General features: G+C 31.9%; 4 protein-coding genes across 4 annotated transcripts; 3 read left to right on the top strand and 1 right to left on the bottom strand.

Moving 5' to 3' along the window:
* The first annotated feature begins 9,448 nt into the window (after window positions 1-9,448).
* LOC149061018 (uncharacterized) lies at window positions 9,449-10,696 on the top strand. The gene has a single exon (XM_089230811.1). The coding sequence runs from the start codon at window positions 9,449-9,451 to the stop codon at window positions 10,694-10,696; it is 1,248 nt and encodes a 415-aa protein (XP_089086937.1).
* Window positions 10,697-10,876: 180 nt separating this feature from the next.
* LOC149061019 (uncharacterized) lies at window positions 10,877-12,209 on the bottom strand. Its single transcript, XM_089216183.1, has 4 exons — window positions 11,499-12,209; window positions 11,332-11,439; window positions 11,190-11,273; window positions 10,877-11,128 (listed from the first exon to the last, which is right to left on the bottom strand). The coding sequence occupies exons 1-4, from the start codon at window positions 12,207-12,209 to the stop codon at window positions 10,877-10,879; spliced, it is 1,155 nt and encodes a 384-aa protein (XP_089072309.1).
* A 3,319-nt stretch (window positions 12,210-15,528) lies between these two features.
* LOC107163856 (zinc finger BED domain-containing protein 5-like) lies at window positions 15,529-15,972 on the top strand. The gene has a single exon (XM_015511457.2). The coding sequence runs from the start codon at window positions 15,529-15,531 to the stop codon at window positions 15,970-15,972; it is 444 nt and encodes a 147-aa protein (XP_015366943.2).
* A 113-nt stretch (window positions 15,973-16,085) lies between these two features.
* Window positions 16,086-17,604, top strand: LOC149061020 (SCAN domain-containing protein 3-like). The gene is made up of 2 exons (XM_089230812.1): window positions 16,086-17,453; window positions 17,590-17,604. The coding sequence occupies exons 1-2, from the start codon at window positions 16,086-16,088 to the stop codon at window positions 17,602-17,604; spliced, it is 1,383 nt and encodes a 460-aa protein (XP_089086938.1).
* The last annotated feature ends 4,528 nt before the right edge of the window (window positions 17,605-22,132 follow it).

Consider the following 22,132-nt stretch of genomic DNA (forward strand, 5'->3'; position numbering starts at 1 on the left):
TATTTTATACAACATTGAAATGGAAAAATGTCTTGAATCGAATTTATAAAAACTTTTTTTTCAATTAACAAAATAACATATTTTTAAACCTCATAAAACAGTTGGAATACAATTCGTGTATCCTACTTTTATCATCGGGACACAACTCGTGTACCCCACTTTTATCATCGGGACACAACTCGTGTACCCCACTTTAATCATTGGGACACAACTCGTGTACGAGAAATTTGGTCGGGACACAACTCGTTAACTGCGGTTTTAATATATAAAGAATAGGAGAAAATAAGTTTTTTTATCTAAAATTTATAAAAATTTGTGTTGTAATGAAATAAATTAATTAATTTTGATACGGAATTTTATTTTTTATAGATTAAGATGACTTAATTTTCAATAACTATAATTATTAATTAAGTACGTAATTAAAACGAAATATTATACCGTTTATTGTGATAGAAAATTGATATCACGTTTTTCCCTCCAAAAACGAGCAGATATCATTCTTCAATATTTAATATTTTTTTTTCGAGTATTTGTTTTTGACGTTATAGTGTTAATTAGGAGATGACCTATTGGTAGCATACCTATTGAGATTTATAATACCTATTGACTATTTAAAGTATCGTAATTATAAAATGGTTAAATGTTGTGTAGTTGGGTGCACTTCAGGTTATAAGAGCAATACTGAAAAAGTTCATCAATTTGTGTGCCAAAAAATGAAGAAATTTATACAGAAATTTTAGTTTATTTTATTCAAATGAGGCTACGCCAATATACTTATCAAGAAAACCTTAAATTACAAAAAATATCAAGAGAAAAAAAGAAAATATCTAAACTTTATAATACATAAAACATGATAATTAAATTACATTAAATACATGCTTAAACTTGCTTATACTTGCTTGGCTTTAGCTTATTGCTTTTTAATAATTAAAGTATTAATTATTAAAAAAATATTTTTCGGTATAACAATAATTTATGTTTTCTAGGATTCGAGAATCTAACATACAATTCAAGAAATGATTGGAAGTATAAATGATCAATTATAAAACGTGATTAAATCTGTTAAAAATGTTATATTATTAAAAATAATTATTTTCATAATTGAAAATTTCATTTATGAGATGTTTCCCTAAGCTTATGTTATAAAAACCTTATTTACAGACTTATTTATTAATTAAATAATTCTAACCAAGTTGAATCAATGAGCAATTTAATATCAAACATCTTTACTTCAAACAATTTTTCAATAAAAATAATTGGTTTACGTTTAAGTAGTACAAAACTATAAATTTTAGTATGTTTAACATATAAAAATCGGGTCGACTACTACTAGCGCTTTTAGTTCACTATAGTCACGCCACTTCAACATGTGATAACGTGCCGTGCTCCAACCTTAGTAGATAACCGTGGTTCGGGTCAAGCGAGGCCTAGGCAGGCGCGCTTGGGGGGACTTAGTCTATCAAGGCTGTCCTGAAAAGAACAATTTATTTTGTAACTTGTTACGTCTTCGAGTTGTTTGCCCGAATGGTTAATCCTCGCATCCGGTTGGTCGTTATTGTCTGTATTTTGTAAGATCCTCGTTGCTGGCCATTCCGCCGGGCCAAATCTCTATGTCACACGAATTTCTTGATGGCGCATCGAGTATCCACGTTGAAGCTCCGGTCTAAGCCAATAGCCATTCTCCGACGTCGGATATAACGAGAGGTTACCACCTAGTTAATTCTGTGGACAAAGATATATAAGCAACCAGCGATGTTCCGGAATTATCGTTTGACACGACGCTCTACTATGAGAGTCGTACACGGAACCGTAAAGCCGTATCGATCGTCGTTCGGGGTTCTTGTAGGCCGTGGATCGGGGTCGGTGTCGGGTCGTCGTTTGACCGTACGATCGTTTTGTGGCGATGCTCTATGAGAGTTGCACACGGGATCGCGTCGGTCATCGTTCACCGGTCGAAGCACTTGAATTCCGTGGATCGAAGTCGGAGTCGTCGTTGGATCGTACGATCGGTTTGTGGCGATGCTCTAGGAGAGTTGCATACGGGATCGAGTCGATCGTCGTTCCCTGATCGAATCTCTTGAGGACTCTTCGGGTCAAAGTTTGAAGGAGAAATGGGAGTGTGTTTCTATGCCGAATCTTACTAGTATAAGTACTACCATCCGTACCCGACTAGTAAACACATCCACTATCCGGATGCATGTTGTGTTTTCTCTCGTGATGGATTTGCTGATATCTCCGAAGTTTTTTGGGTTACAACCATGGGGAAGGTATGGTTGTCTTCGTCTTGACTTCCCCTAACCGTTGATGTACATTTGATGTTTATATGATGTACGGAAGTGCTTGTAATTCCTTTCCAAGTACAAAATGTGGCGTTTTACTCTCGTTCTGTCCTGTGATTGGTTGTACTCGTCCTACGCTATGATTGGTTGTCGTAAATAATAGTTGTTGGCTCTGTTATCAGCCTTTTTCGTTATGAATATATTTATGTTCCGTTACAATCTGAAATTGGAGCCTTTTAAACGGTATTGGATATTCTGACACTATCAGTGGAATACGTGGCAACAGGACGATATCTCTTATTTATATTAACGGGGCAGCGACAGGCAGCGCGTGTGGACATTCTAGAACATTCCACCCGACACGCGGTAATAGCTACCTGCCGCGCGGCGCGACCGTTCTAAAATATTCACGGCGCCCGCCACATATTATTAATAATAAATAATAAAAATAAATATTGAACAAAAACTATTCTATCTTTTAATTTGAAACCTATTATAAATGGTTACCAAATTTTATCAAAATCTGTTCAGTAGTTTCGGAGTTTATTGCGAACATGCATGGTGACACGAAATTTTTATATACCTATATAATAAAGATAAAGAATAAAGATAGATAATATATAATATGTTTTAGTATATCGAGTTCGAATCTCGTATGAGAAAAATGATGTTTTGCAATTTTTTTCGTAACGTAACGTTTTTCGATTTCGATTCTATGTGGTAAAGCAAAGACATAAAATGTCAAAAACTGTTTTACACGACATAACCATAAGTCCATAACTAATCATATTTAGCAACCATTTTACAACAAAAACAGTAAGCATGTTTGAATAATTAGTTTATATACACTATACAGGGTTGTGCAAGATACACAAAAAGCAGTATCGAGATACTAGATACTCGATACTTGACTTTAGAGTATCGCGATACTAGATGGTACTCGATACTTGGCTTTGGAGTATCGCGATACTAAATACTCGATACATTTTAATAAAATTAGTCACTGGTTTAAAAAAAAAAAATATGTTCATTATTATGGGGATGACTACCTCCGTGAAATATGGCAAATAAAATAATAAAAATTGACACTTATTCAGTAATAATAAAACAAATCAATTACGAAATTACGTAATCTCGTTGTCGTCAACGATGCAATAATAACCACAATACAATTACAGAACAATTAAATAATAATAATTATATTAATAATAATTCTACATTAAAAATTGTATAAATACATAGTAAAAATAATTTTAGTAATAACATAATGTCCTAAATCCTAATATATAATAAATAATAGTCCGTGTTACATTGCTGAGAGAAAGAAGATTCCCGGGCTATTTTCTGATGAAACAGATGGGCACATTATGAGAGAATTTATAGCCCTTCGAGCAAAGTCCTATGCATACATTTTGGATGATGAAGAAAAAATCAAAGCGAAAGGCATCCGAGGTCATGTTATTAAAAATCACATGACGTTTGAAAATCATAAAAAGTGTTTATTCGGTGAAACTGACTTCGATTTCTACCATCAAAATTTCTCCATTCGATCATTCAATCACCAACTTAATACTATAAAGATGAACAAATTAACTTACAACAGTTTTGATGATAAGAGAGTGGTATTGGACGATAAAATACATACCTTGGCTCACGGCCACTACTCTATAGAGTATGCTAATACAATTGTATATTTTAATTTATCTTATAATATTTTTAATTTTATAAGGAAGATGACGTTTGACCGGAACTCGACTCTGAGGTGGATGCTGAAGGAGTGAAATGGAGTGAACAAGATTAAGATTTAATGAGAGCGTTTTATACATCTAACCTAACCCGTACATATTGATTTTTGTAAATAATACTGATTAATGTATATATTTGTGTAAAATATAAATATTCTAACCTTTTTATAACCATGTATAAAAAACACAAAGTTAAAATATAATATATGTTTATTACATGACAAAAAAATATTGTATATTTACAATTAAATTTTTATGAATTATTTATAAACCATTTCCTTATAGCAAATACTTTGTAAAATGTACATTGTTTTGGATTAAAACCCATATGAAAAATACAGCAAGGTAAAGTTTCGTCATCACATATTTGATCCAAACGAGGGCAGCCCAAGTCTTCAATGTTGACGAGTGCGACGTGTGGTATATACTCCATAAGAACTTGTTTTTTCTGTTCGCCTTTGACGTAAATGCATCTGAATTTTAATGAATTAAATATTCTACCGACTTCTTCATACTCTATGTCACCATATTCTATAGATAGTTGATGATAATTACGTTCCAGCCACTTGTTAGTTTTACGACTTTTGTTGTCCTCCATCGATTTTGAATGTTTAAAAATCCAGTGTTGGGTCGCCCAAGTTTCTGTGTCTACTATAGACATTTCTTTAATCTTGTATTTATTGTTCAAGCCAAGAACGCATTGCATGTCCAAGATGGCTGAAGACATTATGGCTTGTCTTTATAATAAGTTTCTATAGTGTTAAGGCGGTTCAGTATAGCTGGTATTATTTTTTTAATCTCAACTATAGTTTCTTTGATATTTTGTAATGATATTTCGCTTCTTGTCATATGCTCTGTAATCTCTATGCACGTTAATTCTAACTTTTCTGTTTGTTCCTCTTGAATTAGAATAAATTTATGATTTTCTTCAAGTAAATGCTCAATTTTATCGAGATTATTCGAATACGATTTAATAATTTGTTCAAAATTTACTAAAAATTTATTTGTTTCACTAGACTGAGAACTTGCCAAACACGTTCATGTCTGTAGCTAGACTGACACTATTTCCTCATATCACTTGTATTTATCCAACTATTGTGCGTATTATCGAACCCTAGCCATTTCATAAAAATGTTGTCCCCCTTCTTACGTATAATTTTCTCTACTAAATAGTCATTTGGATAGTTTGTTTTCAATATTTCTTCTGAATAAAAGCAGCCAGCAATTGGTTTTCCAGTATAATCTTGCAATTGATAAGTGGTAGGTAATGTTTCATTAATTTTAGCAATTTTAAATATTTCTGTAGACCAGCTAGGCAAATAGCCTTTTGCAAATACACCTTTATATGTGCTTACACGAACGTTATCACCAACGTTAAATTTAATTTTTCCATCAATAATTTTTCTTTGTTTAATTTTGACTGTCGTTGGATCTGCATCAGCTTGCACTGGTGTCATGCTTATGGTCCTGTGTTTTGAGTTGTTGTACTCGTTAATCAATGAAGGTAAAATAGAAATCCATTCGTGTGAACCTCGTGCCGTAAACTCTCTAAACATTTTTTCTTTCAATGTGCGGTTGAAACGTTCTACAATACACGCTTTCATAGTACTATACGTAAAATACTTGTGCATGTTGTGCTTCTTCATCAAGGCATCGAATGTTGAATTGTAAAATTCTTTACCATTATCGAGCTGTAATAATTTTGGTGAGCGTTTGACCAGTATTTTAGACATTGCACTGGAAACTTCTTTAGCAGTTTTGGATTTTAACGCTATTGCCCAAGCATATTTCGTAAAACAGTCTATCACACATAAAATATACTTGTACCCTTTATTTTTTTTCGAATACGGTATCATTTCGACCAAGTCAGCTTGCCATAGATATCGTTTTTGCCATAAACATTAACCCTACGCCTTGTATAATTTTTTCTAGCTGGTTTGTGTAATTCGATTGAGATTTCACGTTTAGACATTTGGAATACGTTTTATTATCCCTGCTTCACGCAATTCTTCGAAAATCGAGATTATTTCGTTTAAAACTCCTGTATTATCAGCTGCTTTTGACGCCAATAGTAACTTCAATCTATCAACTAGCTCGTTAGGATCGTTCCAGTATACTAAATTATGTTTTTGTAATTTGACTGACAGTCCAGCGTCCGATGGAAACAGATTTTGGATTAAATCCGTGTATTTATTTCCACCTCTTTTAATTTTTGTTCCGTCTGCTTTAAGATGAGCTGACGTTTGAGTTAATATTGATTTATATATTTTTAAATCGTTTTTGGTATACAGCTTAGGATTTTTTGAAAATATTAAATTACCAAGTCCTTGTGTTAGTGGGTACGATACATCATCGATAGTTAACGTATTATCAACGAGTTTAATTTCTTTTTTACCCAAGTGTACACTTCCAATTGATTGTATTTTAGGCCCATACGTTTTGTCTATATCGTAAGACTTATACCAGTCGTTTATTTTGAATGAATCCCCAACACTATGTTCTATGCTGTCTTCATTAACGGACGGAGCTTGAAATGTTGATGGATCGAAACGTTGTTTCAATGGTTCGATAATCGGACTTAATGTTTCCGATACTAATGAATGAATTTCTGCTTTTCCTTGTTTTAATGCTGTATACTTGCGTTTAATATTTTCTTTGGCTTTAACCAGTTCTCCGAGTACATCACCACTGGCAGCCATTACTGTGAATGAAGCATTTCCACAGTAACAACACTTTATATAACGACGAATGTATCGAATCCATGACGATATCGTCCATTGTCGCGTTCACAGTCTTTGTTTATGACGATAAACTCAAATCTCCCCATACGCCAACACGAAGTGCAAAAGTCTTTAAACTCCGAGTATGACATGTCGCCAGAGCAATGCTCATTGTATACATGCTTTAAATTAGTCTCATCTTGTTTGAATAATACAATAAAATTAGCATTATCGCGCAAAATTTGTTTTGGCACTTTTGAATAACTCTGAGCCAGATAGAAAACATCGACTAAATTATGACGACCTTTGGAGAAGTAAGTTCTCGCAATCTTTTGGTTTTTCAGTAATAATATCGTCGAAAATAAACACAGAGTTTGGTAAAGCTTTCTCAGGTTCAATAACTTGTTCGTTTTCATAGAACGTAAATAATCCAACATCAGTGCCCGATAATATATCACTTAGCATTTTATATTTAGGTTGATCCAATGTTTTTGAATATATTTATACATTGTGAAATCTTATTCCGTTTATATGCGTTAATAACGTAAATATTAAATTAGTTTTACCACAACCAGAAGGGCCCACGATAAGCGCACGTATCGTATTAGGTAGAAGCGATCCATGTCTCTGTTTCTTAAACGATATAGGAGGATCCACGTTTTCAACTGTGAGTTTTATTCCTTGTTTGATGAACTTCATTATAAATAACTGAGCAACGACGAGAACGTAATCAGTACACAATGTCACTCGCTCGAAGAAGCACCAAGAATAAGGGCGGTGGGCTTATCAACACGCTTATAAATAAATTACCAATCGAGCTGCACGTGCCTGGTATTTTTTTTTTTTTCTAAACATGATAATATTATATTTTCTAACTATTTTTTTAATCTTAGGATATCAATACTGTGGGCCTGGCACAAATTAAAAAAAACGATTAGCTCGAGGCGATAAAGGTATAAACCCACTGGACTCTGCTTGTAGGGATCACGATATTGCGTACGAACAGAGTAACTCTATCGCAGATCGTAACAAAGCTGATTATATATTAGAGCAGCGAGCCTGGGATAGATTCAAGTCGAGAGATTCCAGTCTAAAAGAAAAAGCTGTAGCTTGGGGTGTAACTACCGCCATGAAAGCAAAACGTAAAGTAGGTAGTGGTTATGGATACAAAGCAGCGATCAAAGCAGCTAAAAATGTTATCAAAAAAAATGTCGGTGAAAAAAACTTGATGAAATTAAGTAAAAAATGTGTAGCCGTCGCGCGAAGAACATTCAAAATTAAGAAGACCAAAGTTCCACGAACAATAAATATTCCGAAAAAAGGCGGTGTGCTGCCACTCATACCGATTTTCGCAGGGTTGTCAGCTCTAGGAGCCCTGACTGGTGGTGTGGCCAACGTTGTGAAAGTGGCTAATGAATTTAATAGAAACACACCATCTCATTTGGGAAAAGGACTATATCTCACACCATATAAAGGCAACTCGTATAAAATAGAAACACCGCATAAAAGTGGTCCAAAAGCAAAAAAATATAGAAAGTCAAAAAACTAATAGCCACGTTACCCAGAAGAGCGTTGTACGATTTCGAACTTATAAAAATCGCTCGCTTAATGAAAATACCTCATTTCATCGGAGATAAGTTGTCTAAACGCCCTAAACGTCAAGAATCGGCGATTGTTAACTTGGACGCTGAAAGTGGTACAGGAACGCATTGGGTAGCGTATAAAAACATCGGAAAAAAAGTCAAATACTTTGATAGCTTTGGGAATTTACCACCTCCAATTGAAGTACAACAATATTTTCACAGATGCGACATACATTTAAATTACAGCTGAGAGCAGAAATATAATACTACAAACTGCGGACACTTGTCCGTTTATCATGTTCACATTAACGTTAAACGGAAACTCGAGCGAGTTGTCGTGCGAGATCTTTCCACCGTTGGAAGTAGAAAATACTGCCCAGATATGTCTTTTGAGTTTACAGACAAATAATTCTATACCAAACATAGAACCTAGTTGCAATACTATCAGATTTCGTAATATAATCAATAATAACGATAACGTTATTATACCTACAGGCACTTATGAGTTGGATCAGTTAGAGTCTATTATACAAAACATGATGCGTGACTATGTCAGATTTTTTGAGTTAAAAGCAAACAGCAGAACATTAAAGTGTAGTATATCGTGTAGTCATGAAGTCGATTTAGGGGTCGAGAATAGCATAGCGAAATTGCTAGGTTTTAGAAATGTGCTATACACTACTGGCGCTACTCACGAATCTGAAAATATTGTCAACATAATGAAAATAAACTGTATAAAAGTAGAGTGTAATTTAATCACCGGCTCATTCTGTGACGGAGAACCGAGCCAGATCATATACGAGCTTTATCCTACTGTACCTGCGGGATATAAAATCGTTGAGGTACCTAGGCATCCAGTTTTTTACGGTCTCAATACGACTTCAATAACTAAAGTGAATATCGCGCTAAAAGATCAGAACGATTGTCTGATTAATCTACGCGGTGAGCCAATAACTGTTCGTTTACAAATAACCCGTGGATATGGCACTCAAATTTAATATAAAAGGAGCTACAATCAAAAAACCCGTCAGTATACCGCCCACCATTAAGAAATCAACATCTAAGCCGAAAAATATCAAGCCCACGAAAAATAATTTAAATTTTCTTCGTTCGTTGCAATGATGGATGACTCATATTTAGACGTGACGGCCGACTATGTCGACGATTGTAAAATAACTCAAAACAGTTACCATTCGTTCACGCCGTATTCAAGCTCAGCTCTATCATACATTGAGGAAATTAGAATTAATGTTCAAAACATGGATTCTTATACTTTGCCGTGCGAGAGTTATATTTACATCGAGGGAAAAGTTAACAAACCGGCCGATGCAGCGGGGGAAGTTCGTTTTTCAAATAACGGATTGGTATTTTTATTCTCCGAGATGCGATATGAAATAAACGGAATAGAAATACAAAAATTGAAATCACCCGGAGTGTCATCATGTTTGAAAGCATACTGCTCGTACACTCCAAACGATTTGAATGAGTTAGAGAATGCGGCTTGGGACTCGGAAATGGATAGTGAAGATAACAAAAATTTTATGACCAATAATATATTTTCCGGGTGTATTCCTCTAAAACATGTTTTCGGATTTTGTGAAGATCACAAAAAAATATTACTCAATTGCAATCAGCAACTGATTTTAAATCGCGCATCTGCCGACCTTGATGCGATACATGTTGTGGGCGAAGGCGCAACCGCTGCCGTCGATAAAAATAAAAAAATTACAATTGAACTGACTAAGGTGACTTGGAAGATGCCTATTATCAAAGTCAGTGATAAAGAAAAATTAAAGTTATTGAAAGTATTAGATTCTCGTAAAACACTGTCGTGCGCGTTCAGGACCTGGGATGTATGCGAATATCCGGTGCTCCCTAGAAACACATCTCATTCGTGGACTGTTAAGTCTAGCAGCTTACTGGAAAAACCAAGGTTTGTTTTGTTTGGATTACAAACAAGTAGAAAAAACAATATCGAAACCGACGCTGGGCGGTTTGATCACTGTCAACTAAAAAATCTTAAGGTGCACTTAAATTTCGAGGTGTATCCATATGAAGACTTTCGAGCTGATTTTAAAAATAATACCACTAGCATACTCTACAAAGCTTATACAGACTTTCAAAAATCGTATTACGAAAGAGATTATTGCGAACCATTGTTATCAAAACATATTTTTCAAAACTATGTGCCAATCGTCGTTGTTGATTTGTCGTACCAGAATGATAACGTGAAATCATCGACTGTGGACCTACGAATAGACTTTGAAACGGACACAGTTATTCCAGAAAAAACTGCAGCTTATTGTTTAATACTACATGACCAGATTATAACTTACAATCCGTTTAGTGGAGATGTTAGAAAATTGTAAACCTTGTATTATTTTTATATACCTTGTAAATATCTTATAATTATTTTTATACCTTGGAAAAATGTTATACCTTTTTTTTAAATATAAATTGTAAACACTTAATCTAATAAATAAAAAACTTGTTTAAGTATCACGCTTGTTTTTATTTTACACAAAAATTATTTAAACAATAATTATTATTTATTCAAACAGCTTGCGTTTTGCGCTCCGCTTGGTTGATTTTTTTGTCAACTTTTGACCCGTGAAGCCGAGAAGAGATAGCGAGTGGTTGAAAGACGTCGGACCGTCGTTCTCATCAACTGCGAGGCTCGTCGTCGGAGATTTTATATGGTTATTGTACCATAGGGGGTGCTGCGTAAAATTGTCCGAATCATGTTCTTTAGAATGATTATCAACGATCACCGGTGGTAAGCTGCCAGGATCATCAATAAGCTACACAAATAATAATTTGTTAATATATATATATATATTTATTTTGAAAATTAAATGTTACCAATGACTTGGTTGGTGCCCATGTCGCCTGTGTAAGGTTGATTTGCCTTAAAAAATCATCTATACCACGATCCTCGTCAGCTGCCTATAAAATTAAAACACTTAAATTATTTCAATATATATTTATATAAGTTATAAATTACCTGTGCCTGCGAAGGGCCGAAATCATTGTCATCATACATTGGAGACATACTCGAGTATTGAGGCGGCGACAATGGTGATATGAGCCTCATTTCGGATTCGGTGAATAACTATAAAATAATAATTATACATTAAATATTTTTAAAAGTGATATAATATATAGATTTACCTCTGGCGACATTTCTCCGCTCCATCGTTGCGTCCAATGTTCGGCTAATTGAGATGAAGCATACATCTTAAGTTGACTGATGAAATTTACACCATTTTTTGGAAGTTTTGAAATTACACTTTCGTCGCGTAGATTTTTGATAAATGTAACCATTTCTTCATGATTTTTCGGTGGTGAATCAACTTTGGTGAATTCAACATTGATATAGTTTAAAAACATTTCGAATTGTTTTAAGACAGCTGGTTGTGTCATAATTGATTTTCGTGTAATCGTTTCAAATATGCACCATTCCAAATACTGAAGGTCCTTCCGATTCAACAGTACTCTGCACCCGTCCTGAGTTTTTGATTCTATCACTATCACATTTTCTCCGCCATACACCATACTGGATATTTTATAAAGTTCGGTTTCCAAAAATAACGTGCGCTTATATGTTAGTGTCTGCTCCAATACGAATGACAGCATATTACCCATCAGTGAAAATATACGTTTTAGAAAATCCGGTGTTATTTTGACATGCCGCGATGGGGTTAAAAAATGTACAACGACCTGGAATTTTTCGCTCGGGTCAATACCGATATGCACAAACTTACGGTTCGCAAAATCCAGTGTGTAATATGTAGATTTGATAAGTTTGGTCGGTGGTGATGGAGGTACATAAGTAAAATTCTTCTTGTACACTGCAGCCATGTTTCCAATTGAACCAGCCATGATTAAAATTATTTTTGAAAATAAAAACTCACTAAAAATTTTAAAGACTTGGAAAGAAAAAATACGTGCACAACGGTGTAACGCAGCAGACGGACTAAACGGCTCTTTCAGTCAGGAGTCTCTATAATAGGTGGGGGCATTTTTTAATTATAATGGTATAGCGGCGGTGGTGGTGGTGGTGGTGGTGGTGGTGGCGGTGGCGGTGGCGGTGGTGGCAGCGGGATGCGGGAGGCGGTGGCGGCGGTGGCGGTGGTGGCGGGTTGCGGTGGCAGCGTTATGTGGGAGGCGGTGGCGGGTTGCGGTGGCAGCAGGATGTGGGAGGCGGTGGTGGTGGTGGTGGCGGTGGTGGCGGTGGCAGTGGCGGGTGCGGGTGCGGGATGAGGCTCAGTTGGCTCAGTTAGCTCAGTTGGCTCAGTTGGCTCAGGGCTCAGGGCTCAGGTTTCAGAATCGGCTATTTCATACTACTGCTTATTACTAAAAGAAATAAAACAAAATATTGACTATATGATTTATTATCAACAAAATTAGAGTTTGGGAATAAAAAGCGATACTTAAAAAAAAGTGTATTTTATTGGAAACTTTTAAATGGGATCAACAGCTTAGAAAATTTTTAATTTATTCTCGTGACTCGTAGAAAAAATGCATTATTTTGTATCCCATGTCGAATGTTTGGACGTTCTACTAAACTTGCTACAGAAGGTTTAATGGACTGGAGAAACGTTATTAAGATTGTAAAAACAACATGAAGTCTCTAAGGAACATACTAACTGTCAAATAGTATTTTTACGTAGGAGCAATAATATTGGGAGAATAGATAGTGATCTCTGTATTCAAATAAATAATGAAATAGTTTATTAGAAAAATGTGTTGAAACGGGTTATTGCTGTCATAAAAAAACTGGGAAGTCGTGGTCTTCCATTTAGAGGTTCCGTGGAAAAATTTGGAAGTCAAAATAATGGTAATTTTATGATGTGATTAGAATTAATATCTGAATTTGACCCTTTTCTAAGCAATCATATAGTTCAACATGGAAATCCGGGCAGTGGTCATACATCTTACCTTTCTTCTACAACATATTGTGATGAAATAATTACATTAATAACAACACAAGTTACTAATGTAATTCAATGGTTTTGATGTACTAAATTAAAAAATAAAAGATATAACTATAAAGGTTACTTGTATTTACTATTTAATTATTAATTGTATTAACATTTTATAAATCTGTATTAACTATGTTCAATAAGTAAAATTGATTTAATAATAAATTACCCATCAGTAATATAATTTTAGAGTTAAGTTTTAAAGTATGTAAATCAACTAAAAATTCTTATATTTCAATCTTATGTGGATTCTGGGGCCCCCACAACCCTAAATTCGGCCCTACATACATAAACTAATACTTACTTTATATCTATACAATTACCTTGGAAAAATACATACCTACTGTCTTTAATCTATTGGCATTTACTAAACGTTTCTCATCACTTAAAAAGTAATAAAACCCGCAAGCCACCACTAATTTCTCCGAAACTAATATTATAATAATTTTTAAATAAATGGATTTAAAATATTATTTTCTTTTTTGTTATACTTTGTAAAATTATATTATATTAAATATTATTTAGTTAATTAGGTATATGTTTTTTTTTGTGATATATTGGTATATAATTATTATTGTTACTTATCCGTTTTCCGTTTTAATTGTGTTACCTAACACATATCAAAGTCATATATAACATTATAATAACATTTACAAATCCTAATATAAAGATAAAAAAAATAGCGCCGGTTCCATTTAACTACACTTATAAAAAATTTTTGGTAGGTATTGCCCAAAAAATATTATTTTTTTACTTTAAGTATTATGGTAAATTTATTTAATTTTTACTGAACAATGATATTGGTAATCTTATAAATCGTAATTATGTTTTTTCTCAACATGCAAAAGAAGTTAAAAATCGTAGAGAAATATTTAAACGATTAATTGATATTGTTTTATTTATTGGAACACAAGGGATCCCATACAGAGGAAAAGAAGACGGTGCTTATTCACTGGTCAGCCGAACACAAAACCATGGAAATTTTTTGGAACTGGTATTATTAATGTCATTTTATTAATGATAAAATAATTAAACCTATTGGTCATTCAATAAAAAAAATTATCATTGAAGAAATTCTTACATGCAAATATTTATCTATAATGGTTGATAGTACTTACACAAGATGTCAGTGTCATGGACCAACTTGCAATTTGTGTTCGCTACTCAGTAAATGATTCTATAAAAGAAAGGTTACTTCCTTTATTTGTTTGTCATGATTCCAGTGGAATTGCATTATACAATTTGTTAGAAAATATGTTTAAGTTAATGGGTATCTCAATGAAAAATATAGTAATATTATTTATATCTCATACCCATTATATGGCACATGTCTTAAATTTAGTAATTTGTGATTCAACAAAAACATGTTTGGAAGCGGAAAACCTTTTTGGATTAGTTGAACAGTCTGCAGTATATCTATCAGACTCTCGTATAAGAATGAGTTATTGGAAAAAATGTACAGGAATTAATCTTTCAAGTAATAATAAATTATATACAATTCAAAAAATAGGAGCGACTCGTTGATGGAGTAAGGATAAAGCTTTATCTTAGTCCGTGGACTGAACACACTAGTCACATATTCAAACGCAATTTTTTGGAAAAAAAAACTTACTTTAAAACTAATTCGGAATTCCTTTAATGGTAAAATAAATCACTTTTAATCACAATAATATCATAAAATATAATAACTTACATAACAGATTTTCGCTCATAATAGTATTTTGTGCACACTGATTTTATATTATTGAATTCAAATTTAACTCCTTCATTATAGTTTCCCTTCTAGATACCTACTGTACAGTAGACAAATACTCACTTTCCCACTTTTTATATATATAATACTGGACTGTCTAGACCAGTGTTTCTTAACCTGGGTTCCGCGAAGATCACTTGAGGGTTCCGCGAAAGTGCTGTGCTGTGTTTTTATCAAAATATTAAAAATATAAAAAAGCAAGAATTCTAGAAGCAGCTAGTGGGAAAACCCGTTAGACGTGCACAATATATTGTATGAGATATTATTATATTGTTAATGAGGGCAACGACGATGGCATGACAGTATTGAATAATTATTTATAACCACATGTTATCGTATATTATTATAAAATTTTATTTTATGAAGTATAATATTACCAATATTGTACTTCAGTACGTATTCGTCCATTCGTAGTCGTCCGTTAACCGTTGTTCGTCAGTTGTGTGTGGCAATTTATTAAAATATGAGTAAGCAAAAGAAGTTTGATTTCTTTTTAAAAAATCCAAATACTAGTGTTATTACTACTGCTGAGGAACCAACACCATCAACGAGTGATGTCACATCTTCGTTGGAACCAAAACCGAAGAAACCGAAAATTCGTAAGTACGATCCCTCATTCCTAGGATTCGGATTTACATATAAAGATGATTGCCCTCAATGCGTTATTTGCTCGGAAATTTTAACTAATAGTTCTATGGCTCCAGCAAAACTTCTAAGACATTTGGAAACAAAACACCAGCAGTATAAGAGTAAGTCAATCGATTTTTTTAAAAGAAAAGAGAGTGAATTGAAACCTCAGAAGACACTAATTCGAAATGCGGGAACTGAAAATGAGTTAGCCCTTAAAGCGTCATTTTTGAAATCACTTCGCACTGCAAAATCAAAAAAAAATTTTACCATAGGATAAGACTTAATTATGCCTTGCATGGTCGACGCCAACCTTATACCTTTTGGAGATAAAGCTGCTAAAAAATAAAAACAATACCTCTTTCTAATGATACAGTTTCAAATCGCATAACTATGATGAGTGATGATGTTCATCAGCAACTTATAAGAAAAATAAAAAGGTCAAAACTCTATGCTCTTCAATTAGATGAGTCTACTGACATTACTGATAAAGCACTGCTACTTATTTATATTCGGTATGTGGACTGGGATGAAAAAGAAATCAAAGAAGAATTCTTGAACTGCTTGGAACCGAAGAAACATACAACTGGCGCAGAAATTTTTTCTGCATTGTCTGATTGTTTCTTAAGTACAGGTTTAAAGATGTCAGACTGTATCTCAATTTGTACTGATGGCGCGGCTAATATGACTGGTAGGCATGCAGGACTAGTCGCAAAAATGAAACAATTAGCTCCAAATATACAAAGCACACGTTGTATGATACACCGAGAAATGCTAGCAAGTAAAATAATGAGTGCCGAGTTTAATCAAGTACTAACAACAGCTGTAAAAACAGTAAATTTTATTAAGTCCAGCTCTCTTAATTCACGACTGTTTGCAATGTTGTGTGATGAAATGGGATCCACACATAGAACGCTATTATTGCATGCGGAAGTTCGCTGGCTTTCGAGAGGTCGGATATTAAAAAGACTGTGTGAACTTAGAGAAGAAATAATAATATTTTTATCAAGCAAAAATTGTGACCTGGTTCAGTACTTCAAAGACATAGATTGGAACATGAAATTATGTTATCTTGCAGACATATTTCAACTTTTGAATGAGCTAAACCTGTCTCTTCAAGGAACACAGAAAACCATGTTTCACAGTTACAGTAAAATAGAAGAGCAAAAGAAAAAATTTAAGCTGTGGATCACAAGAATTGAAAACAACTGTTTTGAAATGTTCAGCACCTTAATAGAGTTCATGAGTGGGGTGAACGAGAATAATGAAGATTACAGTATTACTCAACTTAAACTGATTATTGTTAATCATTTGAATATGTTGTTTCTTAAATTTGAAGATTATTTCCCTTCAAATCAAGACCCAAGATATGGTTCCTTATGGATTTTGGATCCATTCAGTGCCAATAGCTCAACAAATACTCTATCTACGAATGAAGAGGATATGTTGGCAGATCTTTCCTCAGACGTCACGTTGAAAAACTTAAAAAACAATTCATCTCTAGATAAATTTTGGATAGAAGTTCACAGCGAATATGAGGTATTAAGTGAAAAGGCGTTGGGAGTCCTACTTCCTTTTCCTTCAACATACTTATGTGAAAGTGGATTCTCAGTAGTCACTGCAACCAAGACTAAATATCGAAATAGATTGAATGTGACGCCGACACTAAGACTTTCATTAACAAACCTTACTCCAGATATTGATAACATATGCAGTCATATTCAAGCGCAACCATCCCATTATAAGTTTCATGCAATAATTGTATTATTATTTTTTCTGTTATTACAATCTAATATAAATTTAATCTAATCAAAATATATAATATAATGTTACTTCTCAATATAATCTTAAATCTAAATTCTAAATAAATAATTTAATTGTGTTTTGCTGTATTTAGTATTTTAATCACTAAAGTTTAGTGCATTGCGAATGTTGCCGCTTATTGCCATGTTTTGTGTACCCTTCTTTTTTAAAGATATTTTAAGAGGGGTTCCGCATGAAAAAAATATTATTGCCTGGTGTTCCGTGATATCAAAAAGGTTAAGAAACAAACACTGGTCTAGACTATTATTAGTGAGTGGCAGGGTTTGCGCTAATGTGCAGTACAACACAAATTGTGCTGTTCTAAAATAAAATATACAGTTCTAAAACGCTAATATTGTGCAGTACTTACTGCTGTCTGCTACCTAACTATTTTAGCATTGTAAAACAATAACTAATATACTATAGATAATAGTATAATATAGACCAAAACGATTTGTATCAAAGTTATCTATAATAATTCAATAATCAAATTATATTATCGAGACATTAGGATATAACCATGAACTAATGTGGATTGACGGATTGTAATAATATGTTAAATGCATAGGGTAGACCTTTTACATTGTTAAATTTCCAAGTAAGATAACCAATTCATTATATTATAAATATATCATTATTAAACTATTATTACAAATTATTATTCGAAAATAGCTCAACGTGGAGCTTTTTTTTCAAGGGGAAAATTCTCGCTTGGAGCACACTGATTTACCGCGTAACACAATACGGTGATTACACAAGATTGTCCACCTATTTGCCGCTTACACAAAAATATTTACCGTATCAACTATTTTTTCCGTTTTTAATTTTTTTATTAATTGAAATAATAACTTGAAAAACACAACTAGAATACACGACGGATCAGCAGTAACTAAATGTAAAATGATTAACTTGCAACTTAACAGTAGAAATTAAACATATCAATTATTTTATACATTTTTAAAACTAGAACAGTGTAACCAACATCTCCCTGTAATTTAAAATCAGCGATATTTAACTAAAAAAAAATTGAAAATGGAAAAAATAGTTGATACGGTAAATATTTTTGTGTAAGGGGCAAATAGATGGACAATCTTGTGTAATCACCGTATTGTGTTACGCGGTAAGTCAGTTTTTACCGTGGAAAAGCTGGTTGTAAACATACAAATATATACTACTCATACAATTTTTTGTGTTTATAACTAAGAATTAAAAATACAACACTAAGTTTTCCATAAGTTTTCCTTCAAATTGCTATAGATAAAACTCGAAGCTTCATTATAGGAAAAATTTTAAGTGCGTTTGAATTTTAATTTTTTTCGAAATAGCGTAACGATAACGATTTATCCTCAAACGAATTTAAATATTTGTTATTGTTCAAAAAGTATAAGTCGTAGACACATGAAAATTTTACCAGTTATTTAGATTGTCATTTTATTTACATGATTTAATTTTCAAAATATTTTGACTTTTTTGAGATATTTATAGACAACTAAAATTTTCAATTTTTCAGAAATTTTTTTTTTGAAGTGTCCATAAAAATGTTTTGGCCATATAAAAATACTTGTAATTTTAATACAAAGTTTCTCATAAGTTATACTTATAGTGATTAAAAAATTATAAGAATTCATATGCACAATTTTCTTTTATTAGCATTTGAAGTTCAAATATTGACAAAAATTCGTCAAAACCATGAATATATTTTTTTTGTGTCTGTCATCTCGTTTTAGGGCAGTAAAAGTGCTTCGATTTTTGACTTCAGTACCTTATTCCATCAGAAAGTGAATCTAGTTGGTACTTTGGTGGTCAAAAGTAAAATTCTTATATATTTTTCTAAATAATCGGGATAAACAAACTAAAAATTAAGGGAAAAACGGGAATTTTATGCACAATAAGTTTTCGACAAAATTGATTTTGATTATTGATGTAACTTTAAAACAAATGACCATTGATACATGCAATTTTCACCGAATGTTTTTATAAGTATATTCTATCCGCCATGAAATTTTCAAATATTTTTGACTTATGTTGTACTATTCATAGGTATATGCAATTTTCGATCATTATTAGTTTTTTTTTAAATTAATATCGATAAAAATTTATTTTTTGGGTAGAAAATATTGAAGATTTAATACAAGGCTCTTAATATATTGTTACAATAGCAGATGAAAAATAAAAGAAATTCATAGTCACAATTTTTTTTTTTATAAGCATTCAAATTTTGAATTTTGACATAATACGTAATAATCACAAAAATTCGCAAATTGCTTTAAGCTAGAAATTCATAAAAAATTTTCATTTTAAATCTAAGATTTGAAAATTGAATACAAGATTCCTTAAAATTTTGTCAACCTTTATCACAAAAAAAAATGTCCACCGCAAATTCAAATTAAATTTATATTAGCATTTGAATTTCAAATATTGACAAAAATTCGTCAAAACCATGAATATTTGCAAATTATTTTGTAGTTCAAAATTCATAATATTGTTTGTATTTATATCTAAGGTTATAAAATTGAACACTAAGTTTTCCATAAGTTTTGCTTCAAATAGCTATAGAGAAAATTTGAAGCGTCATTATAGGAAAAATGTTTTGAGCGTTTGAGTTTTAAATTTTTATGAAATCGCGTAATGATAACGATTACTCCTTAAACCAGGTATATGTATATCTATGATAATATAAAGTATTATGAATTATGATAACTACATGCAATGTTTTTAGAAAAATTGATTAACCACCTTATTCAAAATGTGTCCTAATTGAAAAATAAAATATTTGTCTCAAAATAGAATATATGACAATATTTAAATATAATATATCCTAGACTGACAAATCATCTCCGTTCAGAATCGTTTTTCGTATACAATGATACCTATCATTGCATTCAAATTTAATCCCATCCATTACATTAACCTACTGTACAGCAGAGCGACATCCACGACTTACCCGCTTTTTTTATTTTTAATGCATATTATAATAATAAATATTTATCTATGATTATCAAAAGATTAAAATTACGGTCATAAAATAATGTATACATTATGACGTATAAAATAATATTATTCTATATTATTATTATTATTATTTTTTTCTTATGTGCGAGCGAAGCGAGCATCAAATTTTTTTACTTCTGTAATACAAACAGTATATTGTGCAGTTCTAATATTTCTTTAGCGCAAGCTCTGGTGAGTGGAACAACACACTACGATTTATCATGAAAATAATGAATATATTTATCCCCAAGCACAAAAGGGGATCTAGGTATCCCCCGAACACCGTAAATATTCCACTGGCCTTAGGTCTATAGACATAGGAATCCTATGTATCCTATGATACAATCCTATGATAGGATCATAATTGTACAACCATATACCTATGTCTCATATAAGTCTGATAGACACGGTAACAATATACCTTATTATTAATTATTTTAATTACTTTTTTTTAAATATAATTTCTTATTTTTTACAAAAAGTAATAACCATCGAAATGTGCATTTTGTGACAGGTGACAGTTTTATTTTGTACCATCTGTTAAGAAGTTACAATTCAAGAATGTAAAACCAACACAATATTCAGAATAGTCAACAAATCTTCACTATGACAATGACAAAAATACAAACCAGTTATCTACTTAATATATTAAATACTTTTGCACGAACCAGTGAATTAATTAAATCATAATAATAACCTTTGAAATAATATAATTACAATATATGACATTTCATTGATAAAATAAAATGAAACATAATGATTATTATATGAAACCACTAAACCCATGATATTATCTACACAATGCCTCTATAAATCGACAACCTCTATTAAATTTCTCAAGAAATATTACACAAAAGATAAGTATATTACCAATCCAATTTAGCGTTGACAATAAATTATAGAACATAAAAAACTAACATACAAAGTTAAGATGAAAAAATTAGTTACAACAATAAAAGACAGAAGAAAATTACTTACATACTTCTAATAAAAGTGAAGGATCTATACCTTTTCAATTTCAAATACCATGGGATTATTATACAAATTTATAATCTATCAACTATATTAATTATAAATACAGAAAACTATTTGCAAAATATTAAAATAATTAATTATGTCATACAATAATATATAATACAAGCATCAATTATATTTGAATTTGTTCCATTAAATTTAAGAACAAGATATTTTTGGATTTTGCTTATACTTTTTATTTATTTAGGTAGTAAGATTGAGATATTTACACTCAATGTAAACCTTGTGATTGTGCAATGCAAATAACAAAAATCATAACCATATATTTTAAAAACAATTAATGTAATTTTTGGTTTGTCAAGTTAATATTCTAATAATATAATTTTTGTTGAATATTACTGTTATCTCTTAATTTATTTTTATAATTTTATAATAGTTTAAACATATGATATTTCAAAGCAATTTAAATTATTAAATAGTTTTGTTTAACTTTTCAAATTATTCAAATTTATAAATTACATTCAACTAAAAATTGTTGAGTTTCTATAGTAATCTCACTATCAATATTTATTATTTGTATTATCATTATTATATTATTATTGTTGTTGTTTTATTATCATGTTCATATTATACTGGTTACTGTTTTTTTTGTAGTACAATTTTTGATTACT

Source organism: Diuraphis noxia, unplaced genomic scaffold (genome assembly GCF_037042655.1).
Source record: "Diuraphis noxia isolate RWA-SAM2 unplaced genomic scaffold, SU_Dnox_SAM2 contig0001, whole genome shotgun sequence".
Lineage (NCBI taxonomy): Eukaryota > Metazoa > Arthropoda > Insecta > Hemiptera > Aphididae > Diuraphis > Diuraphis noxia.

Coding starts and splice junctions, on each gene's coding strand:
- LOC107163856 (XM_015511457.2), top strand. CDS start 15,529: ATGAGTAAGCAAAAGAAGTTTGATTTCTTTTTAAAAAATCCAAATACT.
- LOC149061019 (XM_089216183.1), bottom strand. CDS start 12,209: ATGGCTGGTTCAATTGGAAACATGGCTGCAGTGTACAAGAAGAATTTT. Junction 11,440..11,498: donor GCGGAGAAATGTCGCCAGAG/GTAAATCTATAT, acceptor ATTATTTTATAG/TTATTCACCGAATCCGAAAT. Junction 11,274..11,331: donor TCGGCCCTTCGCAGGCACAG/GTAATTTATAAC, acceptor TTAATTTTATAG/GCAGCTGACGAGGATCGTGG.
- LOC149061018 (XM_089230811.1), top strand. CDS start 9,449: ATGGATGACTCATATTTAGACGTGACGGCCGACTATGTCGACGATTGT.
- LOC149061020 (XM_089230812.1), top strand. CDS start 16,086: ATGATGAGTGATGATGTTCATCAGCAACTTATAAGAAAAATAAAAAGG.